We start from the raw sequence: 24539 nt of genomic DNA, 5'->3' as shown, positions 1-24539 counted from the left end.
TCCATTCATAGATATTAATATATTTCATATCACTGCATGTTGAATATAGCTCTTTTAGATACATTTTTGTTATAGTCACGTAAGTATAACATTCAATTCTGAGTTATATCTTTTTATGTGTTTTAGCAACCGTTCACTCATAGACATGTTATATACAGATTCAATTTTATCACTTCTTCAGTAAAGACTGGCTTCCCTGATAACTCAGTTGGTAAAGAATCCGCCTGCAATGCTGGAGACCTGGTTGGGAAGATTCCCTGGAGAAGGGAAAGGTTACCCACTCCAGTATTATGGCCTGGAGAATTCCATGGACTGTATAGTCCATGGGGTCACAAAGAGTCAGACATGACTGAGCAACTTTCACTTTCAATAAAGACATTGTTTTTTTGTTATACAAAGACCCAGTTTCTGGAGACACACATCAATCTTTTGAATAACTTTTTATGGAATGATATATTAATTTGTGTTCTATCCATAGTCCATAGCATAGATGTCAAGTTCAGTGTTCTTAACATAAAAACACCAAAAAACAACCTAAAGGGGCACAAGGAAACTTGGAGGTGATGTTTATTACCATGACTGTGGTGATCATTCACAGGTATATGCATATGTTCAAACCCACCTAATTATATACATTAAATATGTGCACTTTTTGTGTAAACATACACTTCAATAAAGCTGTTAAAAATTTCTACCTTTTATTTTTTAATGTAAGAAAATATAAAATTACATATACGCTTACACTGTGTTTATATTGAACTGCTCTGCTCCACATGGACAGATAAATGTTTGACAGTCACTGCCTGCTGAAAGCAGGATGCAGAGAACCTGGGGTTAGACAGACTTTTCCCTGAATATCCTTTTATTTGTCAATGTATGATTTTTAAAGAACAAATATACTGAAAGTCACCTTCAATAGTTATACTAGAGCAACTGAGAAAGTCTGCCTTCTGAGTTGCCAGGTCTTGGTTGAGAGTTCTGACAACCATGAAAAACTCCAGAGTAATAACTATTAATAGCCTCACCAGAGCAACATCTTGTTTTAATCTGATAGCAGTCTTGACCCAAAAGACCTGCATCAGGTTAAACGATGTCCAGTTTCACTTTGATGTTCATAGCTGCCAGTTCAGCTACAAAATACCGAAAGACATAAGGCACGGAGATGGTGTCAATGGTGTCACTGCGGTTACAGAGGGCACAGCTGTACTTCCTGTTGCGCAGGGCGGACCACGATGGGGGTGGCTTCTCCAACAGAGGGGAGAGCAGACTACCACACTTCACACACACGTGGGCCACTGACCGATCCGAGCAGTTGAACAGGCGGTCGTGGAGGAGAAAAGATGTACCGTGAGCTAAAAGGGCATCCCGCTCCATCTCCCCAAAACGGATTCCACCCTGGACGTTTCTCCCCCCTATAGGCTGGTTAGTGACTTTGTCTCGGGCTCCTGTGGTCCTCACTTGGAATTTGTCAGAGACCATGTGGCGTAAACGCTGGTAGTACACCACGCCTATGAAGATGTCTGCTTCTAGCTCCAGCCCACTAATGCCACTGTACAACCTCTCGGTGCCATAGTAGTTGTAGCCAGCGGCCTTCAGCATCTCGCCGAAGTACTCCAGGGCTGAGTTCTCCTCTGAGAAGATGAAGGGGGTGGCGTCATGGCAGAGCCCGTGCAGAGCTGCAGACTTGCCGGCCATGCTCTCGATCAGCATGCCTATGGTCATGCGGGATGGAAAACCATGGGGGTTGAACAGAATGTCAGGGACCATCCCGCTCTCGGTGAATGGCATGTCCTCCACTGGCCACAGCCTGCTCAAGATGCCCTTCTGCCCGTGACGACTGGCGAACTTATCTCCAATTGTTGGGTTCCGGGGGACTCGCATCGTGATGCACACACACTTGAACTTGCCATTTCCGGTATCATTACTGCACACTTTGATGTTATCCACAATACAGTTTTCTTTACTCCTAGGAAAAAGTAAACAGGACAGAATGTCAAATATTTGTTAAAATGAATACAGGGTGCCTTAGAATGTGGCTGTATTTGGACACTGGAGCTTTAAAAAGGTAATAGAAGTTAATAACGAGACCATTAGGCCGGTCCCTCCTGAATGCAATCTAATAACTGGCGTCACCATAAGAAGAGGAAATTTGGATACAAGGAGAGACAAGAGAGGCATACGTGCACAGGAAAAAATACCATGTGCGACAAGGAGAAGGCGGCCACCTGCAAGCCAAGAGGCCTCGGGAAACCAAACCTGCCTTCACCTTGATCTGGGACTCTGACCCTCCAAACTGTGAAAAAATAAATTTCTGTTGTTTAAAAAATAAATGCCTAGAGATACTTTTATTGATATATTAAGATTTAGTGCTTCATAATGGATATTTGAAAAAATTATTCTTATCTCTATTCTTCACTACAAATAGAGCTGGTATCCCTAAAAATACTTATGGACAGGGGTATTGATTACATTCATCACTACAGAACTGTGATTGGAAGAACAGTAGCAAGAAAGGCAGCTAAGACCTAAAAAATCCAGTATTAGTAACAGGGATAATGAATTCCACTTTTTAGCTAAGACACATTATTAACATGTATGAGAGAGATGATCAAGTCTGAATAATAACAGTTGTAAAATAAATCCCAGATAACTCATCAGATTTAACAGACTGACAAGAAAAGTAGGAAAACAAAGGCAGTACAACAGACCACAGAACTTCATCTCATATAAGAAATGTCTATTCAGTTAATAACTAAGCTACCCCTAGTATTACTCCAAAAATTCTCCTGTTGAAAAATAACATTCACTGACTTCCAGAGATTTCACTGAGAAATAGCCCACAAGAAATAGCTCCGGGTATGCAAACTTACTTATAGTACATCACAAAGCCTTCCCCGGTGTTGAGGTTTAGGTAGCTGTAATATGGATCTCCATACTTCAGTTGTGCTCCAATAAATGGCAATCCATCATCGTCCAACTTCTGCAGAACCCGTGGGTCTCCAGGTTTGACTCCAAAGACCAGACTATCATCTCCTTGTTTAATTCTTTCAGACAGATCTATGAATTCAGACTTGTAGACACTTCCATGGGCAAAGCCTCGTTCCCAAGAGGCCTTATTCACAATCTGTGAAGTCAGAGGATCATTAATTTAACAGACTGAGGCCAAATAAGGGTTTTCAAAATAAAGCTGGTTAGCATTATAACTGGTTTAGGATAACTGGCATTTGATTTTAAAACTCCACATCTCCCAAATCACCTATGCTAACCATTAAAATCCAGACACATATAGATGGCTGAGAACCCAATCATGCATAAATATAAAAAGTAGATATTTCTAAGATTACTTTACATTCATTTGACATCTACTTGTACTATGCACTCAAATATGCAGGCTATATGCATATGAAATATCTAGTGATATCCCTCAAAGCTTGCCACTTTTTTGTGGGGTGGGAGGCCTTGCTGAGCAGCATATGGGATCTTAGGTCCCCAACCAGGGACGGAACCTGTGCCCCCAACACTGGGAGGACAGAGTCTTAACCAATGAACCACCAGGGAAGTCTTCATGTCACTTTTAACTTGGACCAGGAATTAATTAACAGAACATTCATGCATCAAATATTAGGTACTCGGGCACATAAGAAATACTCCTTCAGTGATCTGATGGTAAACAGCAAAGTTAAAAATGAGAAAGGGTGGAAGTACATCTCTTAGCAGCACTTACCATGGCATCTTCCATATCGTAGCCAGTGTAAGAGATAACAGCAACAATGGCATTTGTCCCAATTGGATAGTTATCCATGTCATAATAATCATACATGTACGGTCTTACTAAAGGGCTCTGTGGAGTCTGAAGACGATACAGTTTATTATCTGATCGATCTCGAAAAGTGAGAAGTGGAAAGCCCATGGTCTGCTTACCTACAAAGGGAAAAAAAAATTAACATTTTGTTTTTTTCCCTCTTGATGTCAAAGATAACATATAAAATTACAAACCAAATATTCATCATAAGGGGATGAATAAATGAGTAAGTCATGCTGGTTACGTTTACTACAGACTAATACCTGGTGTGAAAATGAAGTAGACAAATTTGTATGAACATGACCCAACCATGAAAACAATGCTGAGTGAGAAAAAGTAGGGAATGACATTTACTAGGATATATTCGTGTAGATTTGCCACACAATCCGAACAGTTCTAGACCTAGTTTATGGAAACGTGTAATGTAAAAAAAAAGCATAAAAAGAGGATTTAAAGGATACATACAAAACTACGGGATATTACTATTACTGGTGGGAGAGGAGTGATAGTAACTATTATCTAATTAGACTACTTTCTTACACAGACATCCACCTACCCACACACACATACAGAACAAAATGTCAGTATTTGTTAACTCTGGGTAGTCAGGTACGGGATAGATAAGTTTCTTTTTTGTACTTCCCTACAGTACAGAGAATCAATTCAAAACAAAATGATTTTAAAAACTAAAATAGATAAATATATACATAGGGGAACTTTTAAAAAACAGAAAAGGAGATTTGCAGCTTCCAGTAAGAGAAGGCCACTCCTACAATATCACTCTCAACATGTATAAGTAAAAGATCCAGAAGAAAAACAAAAGCCAATTACATACATACACATACTAGCTGAAAGCACTGGAATGTAACCACAGGAAGTTACAAACTAGAGAGGGATTAACACTTGGACAAAAGGAACTGCGCTGGATGAATTTCCAGTTTTCTCAGTTTTGAATGTTTTGTTTTTTATGTTTTGTCTGATGGCCCAGTCAGAACAGCAGTCCAAATCTTTGGTGGACTCTAGAACTATGCAGGGTGGGACAGACATAAGCAGTCCAGCTAAGGTTAAAGAGCACATTTCAACCACTGGAAGCTTGCTTCCAGAAATCTGAAAACCAGCCCTCGCCAGAGGAACAGAATAGAATCCACTTTTTTTTTTTTTCTTTTGACTACATGGCTTGCAGGGTCTTAGCTCTTCAACTAGGGATTGAACCTGGGCCCCAGAAGTGAAGGCACTGGGTCCTAACCATTGGACCACCATGGAATCCCAGTCTTTACCACATATTTTCCATCTATAATACAATCCAGTATTACCAGACATACAGAGAAACAGGAAAACGTGACCTAGACTCAAGAAAGATGCAATCAGTGGAGACTGATCCTGAGACGATCCAAATGTTGGAACTGGGAGGTAATGACTTTAAAATACCTGTTACAACTGTGCTCAAAATGTAATGGAAAATAGTCCACAATGAATGGAGATCAGAATCTCAGATAAAACAGGAACTATAAAAATGAAACAAATGGAAGCTGTAGGCTAAAAAATTAAGTATCTGAAATAAAAATTCAGTAATGACAGAAAAGTCAGTGAATATGACAAATCAATAAAATGACCCAATCTGAAGGAGAAAGAAAGAAAAAAAAAAAGATGGAAAAAAGAACAGAAATTCAATGGCTTATGGGACAATATTAACAACTTATTGACTGGAGATGTATTAGTATGTCTTTTGTTACCCAAATGTTATTTACCAGAGACATTTCAATATTAACTTACATAACAAATCATAGGCCACAAGCCTTAGTTTCTGCAAAAGTCCTCTGGTAATAATGTGTTAAAAGGCTTAACATATATGATGCATAACAGACATCTCAGGACATGAGACAGAACAGTCTCATTATTTCTAGAAATAATGACAGAATATCTTATAGATTTGACTTAATTTTTTAAAACAGGTTTAGGAATATCAGCGAAATAACAGGTTTAGGGATATCCAAGCAAGATAAATACAAACAGCAACATATTTAGGCATATCACAGTCAATCAGCTTACATACCAAAAATAATGGGAAAATCTTAAGGACAGAAGAAAAATAAATAACTCTATAATCAAGCAAACAATAATACATATAACCACTGACTTCTAATTAGAAATGACAAAGATCAAAAACAGAGCATAACAACATCTTTTAAGTGCTGGGGGAGGGGGGAACCCGAAAGTCCTGTCAATCAGAATTATATACCCAGTTTCTGCAAGTGAAGATAAAATAAAGACATCCTCAGATAAATGAAAACTAAGAGAATTTGCAGCCAGCAACCTGCAGCTAGCTATAAAAAAATGTTAAAGAGAAGTTGTTCAGGCTGAAAATTCCAGACTAAAATGACACTCCATGAAAACTTGAATCACCAGGCACGAATGAAAGAAAGCACTAGAGATGATAATGACGGGTGACCACATGGCTTGTACTCTTAACAGATCTAATCACAGGACCTTAGGCAAAACCAAACTGATGGACATTCTACAAAATAAATTTTTCTTTTTCTTAAAAATAAGGTAAGACAGACATTTAAGGCTAAAGATCTAACTTAAAGAACTAAAGAGACAAGAGAACTGAATACAACATATGGTCTTGGACTAGGTGCTACCCAGGGAAAAATTTCCACAAACTTTATTATGCTATAAAATAATGTATTATTGTTAAATTTCCCAATTTTAGTAATTGCCCTTGATTATGTAAGTAGACCGCCCTGTTGTTAGGAAATACATAGCAGGATGTTCAGGGGGTAAAGGAGCAGCTCACTTTCCAATAGGAAACAGTGCAAATGAGGCAAAATCTAGGTAAAGGGTCTATGGAAGTTCTTTGTACTATTCTTATAACTTTTAGCTTTTCTCTTGAGTTTGAAGTTATCTCAGAGTTAAAAATTGCAGTCCGTTTTCTTTTGTGACCACCACCACTCTATGCTCTGTCTTACCCATCTGGCACTGGTACATATTTCTCGGACTCTGGTTGTGATCTGAGAAAGGGATGAAGTTGGCGATCACACTCAGCAGGCTGTGAGGGAAGAGCTCCTGGTGCGTGGTGACCCCAGCCAGAACTTCATCCTCGAAGATGGCAACATTCATGAAGATCTGGAAAGAGGAAGGACCAGGAAGTTCAAGGCACAAGGTAACTGTGACTGCTAACACATATTAGCTCTTACTATTGATCAGAATTTAAGAAAACCTTCCCACCCACCCAGTATCATGAACACTGCAGGGATGCACAGTAAGAAATAGCACGCCTTAAACATTTCATTCTAAATCTACCCTGGTCCAGCTATGAAGAGGGATAGGAAGGAGGAAAAAATTTTTATCAGTAGCACAAAGCCTAGAGTTTTGCAACTACAGAGATGTAAGCAAAGATTGTGAGTGATTTTAGCGGAATGTTCCAGTCTCACCACCCAAGGAAGAGCCAGGTGCAAAGAAACTTGGGGAGCTGAGTGGGATGGGAAAGGCAGCTAAGGTGACCACCAACCCTCTCAGGTTTGATAAGCATGAAAACTGCTTCATGCTGATCACAGAGGAGGCAGAAAATAAGTTGTGACTTTCTTTCAAATGCCTGACTGTCATGATAACTGTAACACTTTAACAGTTAACTGAGTCTCTGAAAGCTGTATATTATATAATCACAGGGGTCTATGTACCTGTTCCATAGTTCCAATCAGTTCTTCTTTGCCTAGTTCCAAGTTCTGCACAGGCCGCACCAGTCGACAAGGAGTGGTAAAAAGGTACAATCCTGGGTACAGACTTGGTTTTCCTGTCATGGGGATCAGGGCCACCTCCATCCAGGGAGGAATTCTTTTTTCTCTCAACACCTGTTTTCAATAAAAAGAGAGTTCAGTGAAGAATAAGTGACGTCTATCCCTCTGCCACCTAGGAGGTGGGTACAGAGGAGGAGATCTAACATGAAAAGCAACACCTTGAAAGTTTCACAGATAACACATCTAGTACCCTGCCAGCCTCAGCCCCCCATAGATGGCTATTCACCCCACACTGAGAGCTGGCAAAAGCCCTACTTTCTTGGGGACTCAATCTCACTATGAGGCAAACTAGTAACAACTGAGACTGAGCAAAAGGTAAACCAAGAATGTGTGGGTAAACACAGTATATGCAATTCTGTTGGCAGATGTCTAAAATATAAGATTACTGGTGTTATTTTAAAATGTATTCAATGAAAAATCCCTTCCACTTGGCAATTAAAAAAACAAAAACCAAAAAATCTATGAACACTTGGGTGACAGGAGAAATACTAAAATTACAGAAATGTGAAAAAAAAAATGAAATCTATATGGTAGAACTTATGGCAATAAGTATAACATATTTAAGTATATATAATACTTGAACATATAATATATAAGTAGAACTCATAGATTTACAGTTAAATATATTATTAGTAAAATGAAAGAATAAAAATAAATGAATTAATTCTCAGCCCAAAAGGTAAAACAACAAAGTATAAGAAATCAAAGATAAAATCTGAAATTAAAGAAGCAGAGAACAGAAAAAGGTTCAAACTAATAAAACATTTTTAGTTCTTTTGATGTAATTGAGAAAGAGATGGGTATTCTTTTTCCTTGTGGGGAAACCAAGGGTATGAGTATACTGAGTAAAAAAAGGCAAAGGGGGGAAGAGCATGGAAACAAAATTTTAAAACCATGAGGCTGCTTTGCATATCTCTGAAACCAAGATGAAATGGATAAAATGCTGGTGACCAGAACAGACCTCAGCAGAGGTAAAAAGCTTCAAGACCAACTTCTGTATTAGACATAAAGGTATCAAGGAGCTGCCCCAAAGACAGCACTAGAGCCGGACGGCCTCACAGGTGAATTCTAGAAGACCTAAGACCAGAGGACTCACTGCTGCACAAACTGCTCCAGAGCACTGAACACCAAGGAAAACTTTCTAATTCTTTTTATCAAGCAGAAATTTGTGACTGTCGATTTTTTAAAAAATCTTAAATAAAATTGAGAAAGTATCCGTATTTATTAGGTATTAAAATAATAACCAAGTGGGATTTATTCCAGGAATGGAAGATTTGTTATTCATCTTTATTAATAAAGAATGATCTTTGTCAGGGAATGAATATAATACTTTTAATATGTCTAAGGAGAAAATCTCACAACTTTTTCCTCCATAGGTGAAGTATACAAGCAAAAGAATTGTGTGTGGGGACTAAAGAACACAATCTTAAAGTGATCACAGTTAACATCAGCAGCCAGGAGACCAGCCTACATTAAGTGCCTCCTGAAATGATATCTTGAGTCTCATCATAAGAAAGCTACATACATCAAGAGACAGTGTACACAATTTGGCCTATACTCTTTAAAAACAAAAAAGTGAGACATTAAAGGCTGAGGAACTGTCCCAGATTAAGGGAGATTGAAGAAACATGCCAACCACACGTAACATGGGATTCTGGACTGGGTCCCAGACAAAAAAATCTGAATATCAGCTATAGACATTACCCACCTGAGATTTTTTAAGTGCACTATGGTTAATAAAGAGAAAATCCTTGCTCTTAGAAAATATACACTGAAATCTTCATGGAAAAGGGGACATGTCTGTACACTGTCTTCAAATGGTTTGGAAGTAAAATGTACACAGTATTTATAGAGCATACAAATGAGAAAGCACGTGGGGGAAAACATAACAACTAGTGTATCTCGGTAATGGGCATATGAGAGCTCTCTATGCTGCTCAAACATTCTTTCAGTGTAAAACTATCAAAGTAAAGCAATGAAAAAGCTGAAAAACAAACAAAAAAACCCAACTAAACAGGACAGAGCATAAACTACAAATTCATCCTACTGCCAAACTCATGGCCATTATCTAAGCAACAAAGACTCTTTCCCAGAGGGAATTCTAAAGTTTAGTTATTCAAAGAATGTTATTCTATCTGACTTTTAAAAAAAGTATTTCAAGAAACAGAAGGCAACCAGTTATGACTGCTATCTTGATTAGCTTCAGTATTACTTGAAATATAAGGCCATATTTTGAGATCCCCTATCTGCCACTAGTATTTACAAAGGGAAAAAAAGTTAAAAATGTGTTAGAATAGTAGAATAGGGCCTCAATGAAACAAACCAAAAAAAAAAAAAAGCATGTAGCTCAAATACCTGTCACTGACCCTAACCAATGAGGTCAGTGTAAGGCAAGATGCTGCCACCAGAAGGACTATATGGGCAATTCCAGAATTAGCTTCTGACCTCCAACCCCCTGACACTCAATAATACCCTAGGGCTACCTCAACAATTAGAAAAGACATGAAAACCTAAGATGGAGGGACAAAACAATTCACAGAGACTCAAGATCACCTTAAAATGTCGGAGAGAATCAGCAATGCCAGGGGCAATCTCCTTATCGGCCCAGCCAATCATGACACCGTCCAGCAGGACAGGGTAGCACTCACTGTACGGCCGATGTGGAGTTCCGTCAACTGGAGTGACCCCTGGTGAAGTGAACAAATGGAATGATCTCATCAGGATGCTTTCCAACATTTAATTTTCCCTCCAGATTCAACAACGGCTTTACCTTTCCAGACATCTAGTCACCTTGTCTCTAGACCAGAATGTTTTTATATGGCTTGAGGAAACATTTAAGTCTTTCAGCAAGGACGCCCAGGTCTAGGGTCTCTGGCTTTGAGCAGAGCAGCAGGCGGACAGGGGTATAAAGGAAGCTTTTTTTGGTATACCTTTTATATTTTTGTTTCTGAGCCAGGTAAACATATTCCCCCCCCACCCTCGCCCCCAAAATCTAATTACATTTGCTCATTATTCACACATCACAAATTTGCCAACTTGCTAAAATGTATCTGTAACCCCAGCATCAATACTAGTGGCTCCTCTCACGTCATTTGAGGACATCTAGTGAAAATTTTGAGTCACCAGAAACATGTTTCCGGCTGAGGTCACACAAGGGGATGCAGTTTCAGCTCATACTGCAAATAAGGGTCCTTTCTGCACTGTTCAGTGCTGTATTTTTCGCATCTTTGTGCTTTTGCTGTTTAAAATGGCCTTCAAGCACAGTGCCAAAGTGCTGGCCCCTAAGCACAGGGCTCTGATGAGCTTATAGTTACAGTGTAGTTAGCTGAAAGCTCAGTATTAATGAATCAACAATATATATTAAATAAGGCATCTTTAAATAGAAACATGCATAAAGCAAGGCCATGGACCCAGCAGCTGATGAAAATGCTGTCACGAGAGGTCTGCAGGAACCTAACCTTTTCTTCCCTAGGACCAATGACTCAGTGTCTGCTAATTCAGTGCCAGTGGTGACTTAGAGAAGTACTGCAAATAACAAGAATCTACTCTAGCTAAGTAAAGAACACTCATCCATGAGTTGTCAACACATTCTGTAAAGGTGCTTTACAAAATGGCACAGGTTATCCACAGTGTGACACCATCACCCTTATATGAATTCTCTGCTCAAACCCCAGAGAAGCACAACTGAATAGCTTTGCACCTGTAAAACCGACACAAGCAAACAAGACAGACTGCTGACTGCCGCGAACCACCTACCCAGGTTGCAGAGTAGAGCCGGAATAGATGCTGTGTACACAGACTGTGTGACGACCTCACAGATGGCAGTTAAGTGGTTCATCAGTCCACAGGGTTCCCCGTCAGGGGTGTGCACGGGACAAAGGAAGCCCCAGGACTCCGGCAGCAGCCTGCGCACAGTGGTGGTCCGCATTTTAGCAAAATCAGCCCCTCTGTGCACACAGCGGAAATGGGAGAGATAGCGTATGAAGTTCAGCTTGTCAGCCACGACGCAAAGTCCAGAATCTTGCAGGAAGCCAAGACCTTAATAAAACAGACATCATTGAAAAATAGAATAAACTGAAAAAAAAGAAAAAGCCTCTTTTTATTGGAGGCTCTGAAAAGATTATAAAACCTCAGAACACATTTGAGATCATGCATGCTCAGTTGCTAAATTGTGTCTAATTCTTTGGGACCCTGTGGACAGTAGCCTGCCAAGCTCCTCTGTCCATGCGATTTCCCAGGTAAGAATACTGGAGTGGGTTGCCATTTCTTTCTCAGGGGATCTTCCCGACTCAGGCATCAGCAGGAAGGTTCTTTATCACTGAGCCACCTGGGAAGCCCACACTAGAGATCACAGAGTGGATTATCACAAAGTTTATTCAGCTGTGGTGAGGGGAAGAGTTTACAAAGGAAAAAAATACAGTAAAAATCCCCAGATTTCACAAACTGTATTAGCCTTAACTGTTTCCCCATCTCTTCCACATGATCTCTATGGAGAAACATAAATGAGTTACAAAACAGCAAATAAACGGCATTCATCCAAGAGAGAGTTGTATAACACACAAGCACTTGTTAGCCCTTAGGGAATTTGCATCAGTATCCTTTCCTTAAAAAAAAAAAAAAAAAAAAGATTTCTGGGCCTTCAATAACCACTTTGTAAAGTTTTCCAGTTGTTCTGATATGACTGGTTTAGGGATGGGTATGTCTAAAAACCCTCCCAGACTACCACCTAGTTAACCTTTCCTCAGAAATCTAAGCAGTCTGGTTTTCTAGAAGGAGGCATGGGAAATGCATTTGTTCATTAAAATTGGATTTAAGCTATACAGACAACCTGTCTAAAGCCCTTCAGCCCAATATACACCTGTCAAAATTCACAACCTGAAATCGGTCTTTAATGAGTGAGCAGCTCACTTTTAAAAAGAACCTCTCCTGGGACTTCCCTGGCAGTCCAGGGGTTAAGACTCCGAGCTTCCACTGCAGAGGGCACAGGTTTGACCCCTGGTCAGGGAACTAAGAACCGATGTATCATGTGGTGTGGCCAAAAAACCAAACCAAAACAAAACAAAAAAACATCTCTCATAGCAATATGCAAACTGACATTAAGCAAATAATCTGAAAATTGTAACAAAATGAAGCCCATTTATTTAATTTCACCTGTTTTAGAACGTAGATTTCCAGTAGCAAGAAGGTATTCAAATGGTTTTGTAAGGTCTATTCCCAGACTAAAAATCTTCATCAAATTTTCACTGTTTAAGGACACATTGGTCTTCTGAGACTTCTTGTCTATAGCTATTTTAATAGACACTAACCAAGCTTCCAATTTTTCCTGAAATAAGAAAAACAGTTTAATTTTTAGGTGTTTTAATTAACCACAAATTTCATATTTACTCAGTCTATGGAATTTTCCAGGCAAGAATACTGGAGTGGGTTGCCACTTCTTTCTCCAGGGGATGTTCCTGACCCAGAGACTGAACCTCTGTCTCGTGCACCTCCTACATTGGCAGGCGCATTCTTTACCACTGCATCACCTGGGAAGCCCTAATTGTTGATAATGAATTTGGAGATTTTTACTTCAGTCCTCTCCATCTTTCCTGTCATTATGTTATCTCTTAAATTCTTTTTAGGGATAATATTAAAAATATAAAATGCTATCCAATCAACTTTCTTATAAAATTATTGTAACATTCTCTCCCTAGACACACACACACAGAGTTCTCATTATTTACAATAATCACGTCCTACAACATCTCTGTGAACACTGCACAGAACCCCTGCTCCCAGAGGAAATGCAGGGTCAGATGTCAGTGAGTTTTCATTTACTGACAACATCTTTGTCAACTGATCAACACATGACCTTGTTTTCTGTGTTTGTGAACACTTAGTTTACACTGTTGATTCAGCATCATAACTCAACGCCTGCACAAAATGTGTCTAACACAAGTGTTTCCTCTATAAGGCAGGCACAATGCAGCCTTCTTGAGCGTAGGACCACGGAAAGGGACTTCAGCACTGAGCATGGGGGCCATTTTAAACAGCAAAATCACCAAGAAAAAGCAGAAAAATGTGAAAAACATGGCACTGAGGAGACACTCGTTTACTGCTCATCAGAACTGAACTGGGCCTTGTGCCTCAGAAGACTAACTTTTCAGCACTCTGTACATGTCTGCAAATGACCAAGAATGTGCCGCAAGTACTGATATTGTTGAGTTAAAAATAAATGTTAGTGAGTAGTTGAATTTAATAGTACAGAATCTGTAAATAATGGAGACTGACTGTAAGTGAGTATATTGGCCATTTACACTTCATCATTAATGTTATGACCAAGATATGACAGTTTTTATTTAGTGTCTATAAAGATACTAAAGAAAGTCCTGAACCTGCCGTAAGCTAAGGCCTCTGATTAAGTCCCTTACTGCTAAACAAACAAAAAATAGAAGGAAAAAAAAAAAAAAACGCAAACCTACAAAAAAAAATGCTCAAACTAGAAATTATAAGCATGCAAGAAACAATACTGCTGAATATGGCCACACCATCCCACAAGAGGTAACGATGCTCCAGGGTGAAACAGCCTGCACTTACCTTCAGAAACATGAGGAAGAGCTGACCAGGAGTTAGAACCTCTTGGTTCATTAAACTGTCAGGATTCTCCTCCATGCACTCTCCTTTGGCTAAAGCAAAGAGCTTCCGGGTCATGAGACAAAGCATATAGAACTTCTCAGTGTTGGATTTCAGGTGGATACAGATACACTGGCTGCCGAAAGAGAAAGCTTAAAACAATCCAGCTACTGATACTATCCCATGTCCTACTAACCAAGGTCCCCAATCCACCTTTACCCTAGACATCTTCAGTCATTTTCCAAAAACTGCTTTTTACTTTTGCTGGCAACATTAGCAAAAGAACAGAACAGACTCACAAAATCTAGGACTGTAGGGACAGGCCATAAGTGGCTATTTAAATTTAAATCAATTAAAAAAAAAAACTCATTTTCTCCGTTGAAATGGCCCTGAATGTGGCTTGTGGCTACAGATTGCTCAGTGGAGGACTACAGCAGGGCTCCTTTAACAATTACACAGTGGATACAGAAGACAGAGTCCCAGCCTTGGGGAAATAAAGGGACATGATGCCTGCAGCTTTCAGATAATGCAGAAAGAAAAACGACGTATATGCAGAGAAAGGAAGAAAGATGTTAATAAACTGGTGAGTTGGAAGTCTGAAGTTATTTCAACATAAAACCTTAAAAGTACAATATAAAACAGGAAGCTAGCAGGAAGAGAAAGGTGAGGATGGCTGCAGGAACAAAGTTAGCCCCTATCTCGCTACACCAGAATCCCACCCCCAGGGCTATTCTGAATTCCAGACGACTCACCAGCCCCATGTATATCCTTACTGGTAACCACAGACACTGCCCAACCCTAAGAAACAGTTTCACGTACTTGAACAGAAACTCTGCAGCTTGTTCGTTCGGGTACCAGTCAGGAAGGCTGAGTTTCACTCTGAAGCGCTCCCCCAGATAGTTAAGGACCTGTTTTTGTGTGGAACATCCCTCTTCCATTACGATCCTTAACATCTGAGAAACCGAGTTCCTAAAGAAAGAGTCATCCTCCTTTCCTTTGATGAGCTCCTGAAAAATCTGATAATCGGAAAAGCTGACGAGTGCCTAGAAAAGAAAGAAAGAAAAAAAGATTCTTTAATTAATTTATTTTAATTGGAGGTTAATTAATTTACAATATTGTGGGGTTTTTTTGCCATACATTGACATGAATCAGTCGCGGGTGTACATGTGTCCCCCCATCCCAACCCTCTGGGTTGTCCCAGTGCACTGGCTCTGAGTGCCTTGTTTCACACATCAAACTTGGACTGGTCATCTATTTCATACATGGTAATATACATATTTCAATGCTATTCTCTCAAATCATCCTACCCTCGTCGTCTCCCAGAGAATCCAAAAGTCTGTTTTTTATATCTGTGTCTCTTTTGTTGTCTTGCATATAGGGTCATCATTACCATCTTTTAAAATTCCATATATATGCAAAAAACAGTTGTTTTTTTCAAAATTGTTAACCATCATTTAGTAATGGTTCTCTCCTACTTCTTTTTAAAACCCAAGAAAAATCAGCCCTCTACTACTGCTGAATCTAAGCGAGCTCTTCAAAATAAGGGTCACACTTGTATGGGAGACACCAAGATGTCCCAGTGACCCTTCCCTCTTGGTACCCACAACCTTGGTCTCCTCTGCCTTGAACAGGGCTGGCCTGTGTGACCAAGGGAGTATGGCAGAGAAGCTGAAGTGTGACTCTCACGGCTGGGTTGTGACGGGCACTGCAGCTGCAGCCTCATTCTCCTGGTGAACTCTCTGGGGAAGACAGGTGCCTCAAGAAGCCTGTGGAAAGGCCTGTGAAGAGGAACTGAGACCTCCTGCCAAGAGCCTGCACTGACTTGGCAGCCAAGCTCAACTGACCTCAGAAGGGGATTCGCCAGCCCTGGGCAACCCTTCTACACAACAGCAGCCCCCACTGACATCTCATGGCAACCTCCTGAGACCCTGGCCAGAACTGCCCACATCAGGAGCTACTTCCATATTTCTGACCACAGAAATAGAGAGAGAAATATTTAGTCATGTTTTAACCACTGCATTTTGAGGTAACTTGTTATGGAGCAGTGGATATTAGCATAGCAGGAACGCTGATAAGGACGACCTATCCATTTTGCACTTCCAACGATTCGCTTCCTAACAAAAGAAGTATATTCAGTAAGTCACACCTTAAGTGCAAATCCCAAAGGAAGGAAAAACAGTTCTTTCCGGTAAATAAAGTTCAACATAACCGTGCCATTTTCCAAGTAGTGAAGGTTCATATTGACAGCGGAATGTTCCTCTCTCACACAGTGCATTGAAACTCCTATTGTAACAAACAGAGCAAATAATCAGAAACTCAGCAACACTACCATTAAGCATAGTATCCATGGGTATAATTAGAGACAGATTTTTAGCTCAATTGTAAGAATAAACTGTTTAACTATAGGATTCCAGACTGCAAAATGCTATCTTGAGAAGCCAGGCCCTGTCATGGACAGTGATCAAACAGAGGTCAGGTTGCTATCAGTCAGAGACCAAGGCAAATGCCGTGCCCCCTGAACTGGAAGAATTCAGAGGCCCAGACCCACCTCTGGCCAAGTCAGCCAGCCTTCAGTATCATAAGCAATAACATAAAAACCCATGTTCAGGGGCTTCCCTGATGGTGGTGAAGAATCCACCTGCCAATGCAGGAGACATGGGTTTGATCTCTGAGATCTGGAAAGATCCCACATGCCATAGAGTAACTAAGCCCATGAGCCACAGCTATTGAGCCCACATGCGGTAACTATTGAAGCCACACACCCTAAGAGCCCATGCAAAGTCACTGAAACAAGAACCCCATGCACTGCAACTAGAGAGTATCCCCCACTCGCTGCAACTAGAGAAAAGCCTGTGCAGCAACAAAGACCCAGAACAATAATAAAAAAAAAAAAAAAAAAAAAAAAGTTCATTCAGTTCGGAAAAAAAAATCGAACACAGTAGAAACTAGGTGTTCCACTATGAATTTATAGCACAGAATTGCTTAACAGAAAAACAAACCAAAAATTATATATATGAGAGAAAAATATCAGACTCTACGTGCATTCATCTACTTTTAATAAAACAGCTTTAATATTTCTGAAAGAACATTCCAAACATCCCTGCAACTTACCATACTGAGTGTAGCCAGGCCCTCTGCTTTTCCACTTTGGTCTTACCATTGCAATGGGGAAATTTCTGCGAGGCATAATCAACATTCGGATGACTTTTTCAATGCCATTGATGATAAAATAGCCTCCCATTTCCTGCCAAAGAGATGAATTAAATATTTTTAAACAAAGACACATAAGTACCTGCAAACATGATACTAAGGGCCAGTATCACCCTCATTCCTAACCAGATGTGCACAAGAAGTGCCCTTAGGCAAGAGGACCTGCGGTCCCGGGTAAACTGCCGACTTAATTAAATCTTCTCAAGCACATTAAAAAGGCTGTAGAGACTTGGGAGAAACGTATGGAAGGAAATCATGGTACTTCCTTTGACCAGACAAGTTGGACATAACCTGCCACATTCTTATCCCTAAAATCACTGCACTTTTCAATGACATTAAAAACCAAAAACAATTTACTCCAAAGTCTAAAGTTGAAAACAGTAATGGTTTTGCTTCCACACAAGTATGGTTTCTTGTGAACCCAGCATGGGCTTCCCTGGTGGCTCAGTGGTAAAGAAACCACCTGCCAAAGCAGGAGACACAAGACGACGTGGGTTTGATCCCTGGGTTGGGAATATCCCATAGAGGAGGAAATGGCAACCGGCTCCAGTATTTTTGCCTGGAAAATCCCATGGACAGAGGAGCCTGGTGGGCTACAGTTCATGCAGTTCCAAGAGTCAGACACGACTGAGTCTGGCGTGTGTGCACACACACACAGCAGGTATATCATGCAGGTGCTCTATGTCAGCACAAGTGGGAGAGCTACATGCCATTTTCAAAAGAGAAAAGTGAGCCTCAGGGAGATTAAACTTTGCAAAGATGCACAAGGGGAAAGTGGAACAGCTGGCTGTCAAACCCAGATCTGCCACCAAAGGCCTCTTCCCACCACATAGTCTCCCTGTTGTAGGCAGAGTCTGCACATCTTGATTACTTCAACCCAAGCCACCTAACAGAGCTGAAGGAAATGCTGAAGGAAGGGTATATGAGGCATTTAATACATCCACAGAGTTCGACTGTAGGTAAAGCAGACATATTAGACACGTTTTGTGGGTTAAAATGTTGAGAAAGCTGTAAAAATTCAAATACATCTCTAAATATGTATCATTCAGAAAATTAGGGGAAAACCTACCAATTATCCCCCACAAATAGTAATATTCTCTAACTGGAGAGTTCTTTTTTAAATCACAAATAATGCTTTTAAGTATTTAGCTTCTTATAGTACTCACATAACAGAAATTGACAAATCTATCTTGTTGTTTTTAAATGTTAAGACATGTCCAACTCTGTGACCCCATGGATTGTAGCCAGCCAGGCTCCCCTGGCCATGGGATTTCCCAGGCAAGAATACTGGAGTGGGTTGCCATTTGCTCCTCCTCTTTTTCCTTTTTCTGCTGATGCCACACAGCATGTGGGACTTAACTCTCCCACCAGGGATTGAATCTGCACCCCTTGCAGTGGAAGCATGAAGTCTTAACCACTGGACCACCAGGGAAGCCCCTAGAGTGTTCTTTTTCATACACTGTCTCATCTGAGACTCGTTATGAAGCCTACACAGAGCACAGACAAGACATCAAGGCCCCTGTTATCTATCTAGAAATTAAAGCAGAGAAAGAAAACTGAACTCCCTGACAAGCTTTCTGTTCTCGCACTCCCAGTTCTGGCCCTTTCTACTGTCACTGGGTCTTTCAGGGCACGGCTCCCCTGCAGGTACCTCTGCTTCCTCATGGTGCTCGATGAGGGCTTTTGGAGGAAGGTTGTATAAGTTGCAAAGCTTGGATTTCACCATGATGGGAACGTAGCCCAGAAACTGCTTAATGACTCCTTTTGAGATTCCATTCACTGACCAGCTGATATCGGCCTAAGTGAAAATGAGAGAGAAAAGTTAAAAAAAAGAAAAAAAGAAAAAAGGGGGAACTATCTAGATCTATAGGAATAAATGAGTATTCTAGGGGAGGGAGACAGAGGGATGGACTGGGACTTTGGGGTTGGTAGATGCAAACTATTACATTTAGAATGGATAAACAATAAGGTCCTACTCCATAGCACAGGGAGCTATATTCGATATCCTGTGATAAAGCACAATAGAATACTGAAAAAAAAATGTATATAAAAAAAGAATAGATGAGTATTTTAAAAGATTAAGGCAGAGGACCATAAACTAAATGATTCTATGCTTTAGGTTTAAAAGATGGGATCGCTCGGATGACAGCACTGAGAAAGCCAAACTCTGGTATAAACTGTATCAGGCACTGGGCTTATTCAAAAAAATGTACAGTGTGTGAGTTGCATGCTGTCACTCATACTCACTGTCAGCTTTCCCCGGTAGGTGCTCCTCCGGCCTCGGCACTCTGCTGGATAAACGTTGAGCTCTTTGCAGATGCTCCCTTTGGGAACGGCGGGAGGGCTGATGACGGCATCCACAATGGTGAGACAGATCCGCTCATCTTTGAAAGCAAATTCAAAGGGAGGGACGGCCTGAAATACAGTTGAGACAGTCAACCGCTTGCACTTTCAAGGCACTCTCTCTCGAAGACTCTTTCAAATCTCAAGCGTTCTCCAAGCACTGATGGCTATCATGCCAATGCAACACATCTAAAAAGAGCCAACACGACATCCGGTCTACTCATATCCTAAGTACCTAAAACAGCATTAAGAAGATTTTTTTGGTCTACTGACTGTTGGATTCTGTAATAGGTTCTAGGGATACAGCTGTTTACGGGACAAAGCTGTCCTCTGAACCAAGTACCTGACTTCAGTAGTGTGTATATGTTAATCCCAAACTCCTAACTTATCTCTGCTCCACATTTTTACTTTGTACCCTCTGTGCGCGTATGTTGTTGTTCAGTTGCTAAGCAGTGTCCCAACTCTTTTCGACCCCATGGATTGCAGTCCTGTCAAGCTCTTCCTCAAGAATACTGGAGTGGGTTGCCATTCCCTCCTCCAGGGGATCTTCCTGCCCCAGGGATTGAACCTGGGTCTCCTGCATTGCAGGCAGATTCTTTACCGTATAGCTAACCAGAGAACCCATTTTAGCGCAAACGTTCCTTGATCATCTCAACGCTGGACTCTTTTTCTTTGTTTTAATAAATCCTAGGGTCAATTAACTTATATGCAGATTTACAATTTTTCTCATAGACATGATACAATGAGTCCAGGCATGATAGAAATTATTTCCCATCAGACAAAAATATCTCATCTTTTGCAAATGGGTGAAGCAGGAGGATTAATCTTCGAAGAAGCCTCGATGGCTCCCCCATTATTTGCAGAAGAGAGTTCAAGCATCAGAGACTGGCTCAGCTTTCAACATTCTCTCCACCCCTCCTGCAGAACAAGCCCTATCCAACAAAAGCATAGGGTGGAGACCCCTGAGCTCTGCTCTTGCACTTCCCCTGCAGGGAACGCACTCTTCTGGATTCATGAGGTCCTGCCCTGGGTTAGCTGCACCTCCCTCCTCTGTGCCCCCGAAGTATCCTACATAGCCCCTTGGCAAGAGCATTGCTCCAGAGTACTGGCATTGACTGCTTTCACAGCTCCACCTGCTGCAGCTGCTGCTAAGTCGCTTCAGTCGTGTCCGACTCTGTGCGATCCCATAGACGGCAGCCCACCAGGCTCCTCCGTCCCCGGGATTCTCCAGGCAAGAATACTGGAGTGGGTTGCCATTTCCTTCTCCATCACAGCTCCACTACCTCCACCCAAAACAAGATCGCAAGCAAGAACTGTCTCTTACACAGGTCTGCCTCTCCCTCACTGTCAGAGTCAAGTGCCCGGAGACACCAGGATGCTTACTAAATGAGACCCTACCCCATTATTTTCACCTGAAGCCTGCTACCATTCACCCTCTAGACCAATCACTTTAGTTTGGAGTAAAGGTTACCTAATAATGTTACCAATCTTTTAAGGAGGGCCAAAGGTTTCCCACCGAATCTCGCTTTAATGCCTCACTGGCACCTTCTTCGACAGAGTCCGGCGCTGGGCCTGTGCCCCACTCCCCCGTCTCCTGGATCTCCCGCTCCCTCTTCCAGGCCCCCAGCCTCACTCACCTCTCCCTCTTCCTTCTCCAGCGCCTCACACAACCCGCACCCCATCCGCCGCCAGGTCCCTTTGCTCCACCCGCCTGTAGCAGGGGCTAGCGGCGCCAGAGAACCCAGAATTGAGGTGCGCCTGGGAGGACGCCAAGCTCACCTGCACCGCGTGGCTGAGCCCTTCGCGCACAGCGTAGTTGAAAGACTCGACATGCGCCCGCGTCAGCTCCTGCAACGCTGGCTTTTGCTGTTCCCGCGGGATCCCGTAAGAGGGGTCGGTCAAGTGCTTTAGGCTGGGCCCACTGGGCAGGTCTCGCCACCGGCCACCGGGATCCATGAGTTTGCCTGCACACCGGGCGCCAGCGACTGCACACGCGCCGGAAACACCGCCCGGTGCCCAGTACCCACGACCTGCTGGGAAGTGTAGTTCCTCTTGGTCTGCCTGCCCTGGGTCCTCCGATTTTACAGGGTCGACTAGAAATTAATACTGTGGAGCAAATGGGCCGGTTCAAAATCCTGCAGAGTCGGAGAGCGGCGGATCGGCCCCGTCTCCTCTCTTCCGGCGTCCACCCCTGTAGATCTCCGCTCTCCACTCAGAAAGCGGAAATCCGCTCCAGGGCCAATTCCGCGTGTGAAATCTCCATATTTCATTTGCGGTTTAGGACCGACGGAGAGTGGTGTTCACAGATTTCCTTTTGTTTCCTTGACCACTTTGCGATTCAATACTGTTGCAGACTCTCGGGATGACACCCAATCAGAGTTCTGGCTTCAAAAGCAGTTGGGCACCAAACCGACTGCTCTCTACCCAACTGTGAAGTCGGGAAGGTTCATCACTGGGACTGTCTAGCGGTGGTCCTCCCCCCATTAGCCCCTCCCCGCGTCGTCTAGACTCGAGTCTGGAGCGGGAGCCGGCGACTTGTGTGCAGGTGGGCGTCCTAGCCCTAAGATCCTTTAGTTATTTAGTCGCTAAGTCATGTTCAACTCCTTGCGACCCCATGGACTCTAGCCCGCTAGGCTCCTCTGTCCATGGGATTGCCCGGGCAAGAACACTGGAGTGGGTTGCCATTCCCTTCTCCAGGGGATCTTCCCCAACCCAGGGATCCGGGGATCTTAGTTCCCTGACCGGGGATCAAACCTGTGTCCCCTGCAGTGGAAATGCAGACTCTTAACCACTGGACCTCCAGGGATCCTTTGAGTCTCTAAATCCTATACTCCATTCACCTCCCCCAGAAAACGATTTATTGGAGACTGTCTGCAGCTGTCTTTCAGCGTAATCTTTCCTGTGTATGTGCGTTTAACAGCTCTATTGTTTACTGCGGTATAACACACACAATAAACTACACCCATTTAAAGGGTACGCGCTGTTAAGTTTTGACCTAGGTGTATACACCTAGGTGTATATAGCTTCCGTGATGAAGCTATCATCACAATTAAGATAATGAATGCATTCACCACTTACAGAAATGTCCACCTTTACCTAGGTCAGGTGGTAATTCTCATTCTTATATCAATTAAAAAAAAATCTTCTGTTTCTTTATGTTTACACCATCAAATCTCCCAAGATGTGTGCAGTTGTGACCTAAATTCTGCCTTCTTTTCCTTTACAGCGACTGCTCCTTTTAAGAAAAACTGTCTTCCTCTATTCCCTCTCCCTTGTTCAGGAAGGCAGGAGAATGAGGGGATTATGACAGGTGCAATCATTTCCATCAACATACAAACTTGCTGGAAAAGCTGTTAGACAAAAAACAACTCACTGATCTCTTTCTTGTCCCCTCTAGAACACGGATCTTAAAAAGGTTGATCATCATTCCTGTCTCTCCACTGCTTTCAAGGTTCATCCATGTCTCAGCATATTTAGTTCTTCATTCTTTTTACAGCTGATTAAGAACCCATTGTATGGAGACCCATTTTGTTAATCTGTTCACCTGTTGATGGACATTTGGATTGTTTCCGCCTTTGACTATTTGGAATAATGATGCTAGAAACATCCATGCACAAGTTTTTGTACAGACATATGTTTTCAATTCTCTTGGGTACTACAGCTGTTTATGGGACATATGGTAACTAACTTTTTGAGGTACTGCCAATTTTTTCCCAAAAGCAGCTGTACAATTTTACATTCCCACTAGCAATGTATGAGGGTTTCACTTTCTCCTGTCTTCACCAGTATTTACCCTCTGTGTTTTAAAAATTATATCCACCTAAGTACATGTGAGGTAGTATCTATTTGTGATTTCTGTATTTCTCTCATGACTAGTGATACTGAGCACATTTTCATGTGTTACTGACCATTTGCTTATTTTCTTTGGAGAAATGTCTGTTTAGATACTTGGTCCATTTTTCAGTCTCTTTTTAGGTCTATTCAGCATTTATCTTCTTAAGTCAGTTTCATCAGTTTAAATGTCTTTCTAGGAATATGCCCATGGAATCTAATTTGCTGGCCTACAGTTGTTCATAGGATTCCCCTATAATCCTTTTATTTGTAGTAATATCCCTCTTTCACTCCTTATTTTAGTAATCTGAGTTCTTTATATTTTTTCTTCACCAGTCTAGCTAAAGATTTCTCAATTTTGTTGACCTTTTTTGAAGCGCCAACTTTTGGGCTCATTGATTTAATCTATTGTTTTTCTATTCTCTAATTCATTTATTTCCACACACCTTTATTGTTTCTATTTCCTTTGAATTTAGATTACTCTTCTAATTTCCTAAGATGGGAGGTTAGGTTATTGATTTGAGATCTTTCTTAAAAATAGTCATTTAAAGATATAAAATTTCCTTTAGGCATGGCTTTAACTGCACCCCAGAAGTTTTGGTATGTTGTGTTTTCATTTTCATTTATCTCAAAGTTCTAATTTCCCTTGTGACTTCTGTCTTCAATCCATTGGCTATTTAGGACTCTGCTTTTTAGTATTCATAGATTTGTGATTTTCCCAGATTTGTTAATGGTTTCTAGTTTTATTTCATTGTCGTCAGAGAACATATGTAGTATTATTTCAATAATTCATTGAGGCTTTATGGTGTACCATATGGTTTATTCCTGAGAATGTTCCATGTGTACTTGAAAAAAATGTATATTTGCTATACAAATATATTAACTATATAGTTGGGTAGAGTGTTCTATAGATACTTGTTAGATCTGGCTAGTTTATATTGCTT

At 41.4% G+C, this 24539-nt stretch overlaps 1 protein-coding gene across 1 annotated transcript; it reads right to left on the bottom strand.

Moving 5' to 3' along the window:
- Positions 1-549: 549 nt before the first annotated feature.
- Positions 550-21976, bottom strand: POLR1B (RNA polymerase I subunit B). Its single transcript, XM_006055981.4, has 15 exons — positions 21544-21976; positions 19669-19836; positions 19073-19219; positions 17323-17455; positions 16358-16494; positions 15031-15254; positions 14176-14347; positions 12751-12922; positions 11356-11637; positions 10153-10286; positions 7483-7653; positions 6772-6928; positions 3725-3921; positions 2871-3124; positions 550-1966 (listed from the first exon to the last, which is right to left on the bottom strand). The coding sequence occupies exons 1-15, from the start codon at positions 21718-21720 to the stop codon at positions 1084-1086; spliced, it is 3408 nt and encodes a 1135-aa protein (XP_006056043.2). The 5' UTR covers positions 21721-21976; the 3' UTR covers positions 550-1083.
- Positions 21977-24539: the final 2563 nt, after the last annotated feature.

The sequence above is a fragment of the Bubalus bubalis genome, chromosome 12 (assembly GCF_019923935.1).
Source record: "Bubalus bubalis isolate 160015118507 breed Murrah chromosome 12, NDDB_SH_1, whole genome shotgun sequence".
Lineage (NCBI taxonomy): Eukaryota > Metazoa > Chordata > Mammalia > Artiodactyla > Bovidae > Bubalus > Bubalus bubalis.
This window is presented reverse-complemented; position numbering and strand designations above follow the sequence as displayed.